The sequence below is a fragment of the Rutidosis leptorrhynchoides genome, chromosome 5, assembly GCF_046630445.1.
Source record: "Rutidosis leptorrhynchoides isolate AG116_Rl617_1_P2 chromosome 5, CSIRO_AGI_Rlap_v1, whole genome shotgun sequence".
NCBI classification, from domain to species: domain Eukaryota; kingdom Viridiplantae; phylum Streptophyta; class Magnoliopsida; order Asterales; family Asteraceae; genus Rutidosis; species Rutidosis leptorrhynchoides.
The window spans coordinates 366,740,161-366,744,432 of NC_092337.1; the positions used below are offsets into that span (position 1 = coordinate 366,740,161).

Below are 4,272 nucleotides of genomic sequence, written 5' to 3' on the forward strand. Positions count from 1 at the left end.
CCCTTAGGAATCATGACAGTTTAATTTTATATTTGGTGAAAGTTTTTTCTTTTTCTTTTTTTCGCAGTTGAAACCTCTCTAGCAACAACCACATTGGATGTACACATTGGCTTCTAGCATGTTGTTCGAGTTCCGGCACAAGACTATGAGCTGGTATGATCTGACGTTGTCAATGAACTTGACATAGCTAAACCCAATACCAAAATATGACAGCAAAATTATAAATAATGTACTCATCCTGAACATTTTCGCCGACTTTATCTTACCTCAAAAATGGTTCTCGGTACATCTTCCAAAAAAATAAAAATGATTCAGTTTATGAATTATGATACAAGTATAAACCCAATAAACCAGACCAAAAATTAAATACAAAAAATGTTAAATTTCTATCGGTTGAATTGAAAAATCTTTGGTGCAAGTCTTAGCAACCTGTCTAATGCATGTGTAGTAAACTTTCTTGCAAACAAATGACATGTTTCATTTCTTCTCCCATTATACACACAATCCATTTCATTCCTCAACTTCATTAAAAACTCAGGAGTAACATCGTACCTCGTGAACCGTGTCGGGTGTGGTCCACCCTTTGACCAGTCAACAATAGTCAAAGTCCTATTCGAGTTCATTTCCCCAAATCTACGCGTAACAAACGTTGGCAAGTAATGCTCGTCTGCATAACACGAGCCATTACAATAGTCTTGAAAAACAGGAAAATACGTCTTATCTGATATCACTTCAATAGCTAGATCTCGATTCATTTCAAACCATTGTGACCCTTTTCGCCATTGGTTAAGTTTAACAGTTGGGTTCATTTTCCAATTGTACCGACCCCGGCCCACTGGTCCTTCTAAGTCATACGACTCAACGTTGTTGTGGTTGGAGTTAATTAAATAAGCGTAAATTGTCGAGAAATTGAATAAAGGAATGCACGCTTCGGAGAGAAGAACGAATCGTTGGTTAGAGAAGTCGAGAAGTGCATTGGCTAGTAGTCGACGTTCTGCTTCGATCATGCTGACTTTTCCCCATTCAACGGTCTATAATTTTGTAACAAAATTAGTCAACATAGGTTAAAACAGCACACATTCATTGTCTATAGCTTTTAACAGTTTAATTAATTAAGTAAAATAATATTTAAGAATAAGTGGCGACCATGTGTAGTAGGGTAACGAATTGCACATATTAACTGTATCAAATAAGTTATACTAAAAAGTCAACATTGTTATTAGTTATACTAATAATTAAGTTAACTGTATCATATTAACTGCTAACGACAGTATCTTAAGTGCTGTATTCAAAGAATTCGAACTTACATAAATAGTTTCTCACATTCTAATTAAATTATGTCGTTAACAAAATTTATTAAAAAATAAATAAATGTATATTGCGTATAAACTTTCTAAGAACTGAAACCTTTTTTAATGACTATTTAGTACTCCCCCGTTAATTGGTCAATCATTTTCATTTTAGTTTATTTCAGTGTCAAAACTTGCATAAAGAGATCATCAATTTTAGGTACTTAATTTTACTTACACTTTTTTCACAAAAAAAAAAAAAAAAAAAAAAAAAAAAAAAAAAAAAAAGGAATTAATAAAAAATACGAGTATGTATATAGTTAGGGATGACAATGGCCACCCGATCCAGTGGATATCCATCCGATCCACCCGCTTCGTGATGGATATGGATGAACATAAATGGATATGGATACGGATATGGATGAATCTAAATTGATATGGATATGGACATGGATGGAAAGTTTCATCCATGGATATATCCATTACCGCCCGAAATACATATATACATATATATAAATATAGATTTATGGTTACATATTTACCATTACAAGTTCATAAATCGTTAAATATACATTTTATTTTCAACCGTATAATGAAATAACTATAATATATTACAATAAAACACGTATATCTAACAAAATAAACATACATATTTCATATTTAATTTGTCATAATCTTTATTTTGTAGTAAATTTAACAAATTTTGTTATATCTTCAACAAAGATTACACATTCTTATAGATAGATTTTAATTATATCATGTTATATTTATTTTTGCAATTTTACGTTTTGATTTTAGTCGCATATTAGAAATATTATAAGATCTTTTTAATATCCATTGGATATCAATTAACACGCTTAATCCACTGGATATGGATATGGATATGAGTGGATGACCTGAAACTAAATGGATATGGATACGGATATAGATGAACACAAACTAAATGGATATGGATATGAATACGGAATCACCAGATCCATATCCGATCCATTGCCATCCCTATATATAGTAATCCTTTTGTCTCTCTGTTCTCACCAAAATTAGTTCTCTCTAATCCATCCGTCTCTCTTGTTTCTTTTTTTTTTTTAATAAGCGAGGAAACTCTCTTATGAACGAGCAAATTGACTCACCCATAGAAGGTAAAACTTCGAGTAATCAAATCCCTAGAGCGCGAGACCTGGTATCGGGTGAATTGCGCATCATGTGTACCCTCTAGTCAAACTCTCTTCTGAACAATTTGGCATAGCCAGAATTGAACCCGAGTGGTGTGCTTCATTGGGCAACTCGATGACCACCCAGACAAGATTGAGTGGTTGTCTCTCTGTTTTCTTTGAGTCATTTATTTACGTATGATAGCTGAGTATGTTTTAAAATATTTAAAAAGTAAAAGTAAATAATCAAGTAGAGGCTGAATATATTTATTTCCATTAAAGGTAACGTGCAATGAAAAAGTGTCCAATATTGCTGAAATGGGAAACAACTTATGTACGAAAATTCATACCATCAAACCTATCAACAAAGAATGTACATCATATTCAGCACATTAGCACATTATACTATATACAGCCACTATAAAATACCAGAACACTCATTGTAAGGGCCGGGGTAAAGTAGTAATTTCACACGGAAGAAAATTTGTTACCTTGCTAGGAATTCTCCGACCAAAGAAAACGGAGTCTTGTGGTTCCGTCCAGTTAGAAGAAGAGCTACTATGAACATAAATATTAAAAAGACCATTATACCCTTTAAAAAACATTTCCCACAACGGTGACAACAAAACAGATCCTCTTGTCAAAAACATAAATGCCACCTTTGGTGTTCTGTTGTATGGATATTCACTAACTTTTGGTACCATTGAAGCTTTCCATATTAACTCTTCATCACTCAAATCATGCATTACGTTAGCCGGACGTATATAATCCTCTAATCCAATTCTATCCGGTTTTTTCGATGGTGGTGGGGAAAATGATACGGTGTCGTTTTGGATCGTAATGGTGTCGGTGGTTGTGACAGAGAATTGTGTGAAATGAAGATTCAAGGAGACATTTTTGAGATGAAAAGTGAGAATGATACCGAAACATAAACCGAAACCGAAGAATATAATAATGGATAATAGATTTGAGAGATGTAAACGAGGGTTGATAAGTTTGGATAGTGAGATGATTATTGTGTTTTGATTGTTGTTCTTCATTTGTGAGAGAAGTTTTTGAATCTAGAAAGAAATAATTGAGAAAAACGAATTGCTTGTTATTAGAGTAATGAGTGATCATGTGTTTTTATGTATATATACAGGTGTATGGGTTGTTTCTAGATACATAGAATACGTACATGCATATGTCTTCACGGTTTCTTTGCTTTTAATGATGTGTTTTAATTTTACACAAAATAATTAGTATGTGTAAGTTCCTCCGTATATTACTTTCGGGGTTACGTATTTCAAAATAATTTCTTTACTTTTACATTTTTTTTATACTCCGTAATATGTTTGTAGAAGATAAAATTGACATATAACACTTAAAACAAAAAATCTTTATACTACTTAGTTTTTTAAAGGTTAAAGTTATATTTTTGCGTGTGGTATAATATAATTCTATTTTTAAATTATAGTTTTTTTTGGTTAAAGAGTTTCACCCGATAATATTATTTAAAAAATAATATAAAAAACAAATATGAGCAACGACCACAAGCGCGCCTTGCAGCCTCACAAAACAACCACAAACAAGCTAGAACCTACAAACGAAAAATAGAACTAGCAAAACCAAAAAACAAACAACGACACACCCCTCCCGATCTTTCCAACTAGGAGTGCTACAATCATCCCGATTTCATACCCATAAATTTGGCAGTTTCATCTTCTTCCTCTTCTACATCACTATGCTCAAACGCTTGCCTCGTATCAAGTTCACCCATCTCATTATAATTATTTAAAACATCAAATTTGTTATTTGATACAGCCTTCCCTTTTAATCCACTAGTTCCAACA

The 4,272-nt window shown here is 32.6% G+C and overlaps 1 protein-coding gene across 1 annotated transcript; it reads right to left on the bottom strand.

Annotated features, from left to right (window-relative positions):
* Positions 1–386: 386 nt before the first annotated feature.
* LOC139849720 (glycosyltransferase BC10-like) lies at positions 387–3,528 on the bottom strand. The gene is made up of 2 exons (XM_071839348.1): positions 2,932–3,528; positions 387–1,031 (listed from the first exon to the last, which is right to left on the bottom strand). The coding sequence occupies exons 1-2, from the start codon at positions 3,478–3,480 to the stop codon at positions 387–389; spliced, it is 1,194 nt and encodes a 397-aa protein (XP_071695449.1). The 5' UTR covers positions 3,481–3,528.
* Positions 3,529–4,272: the final 744 nt, after the last annotated feature.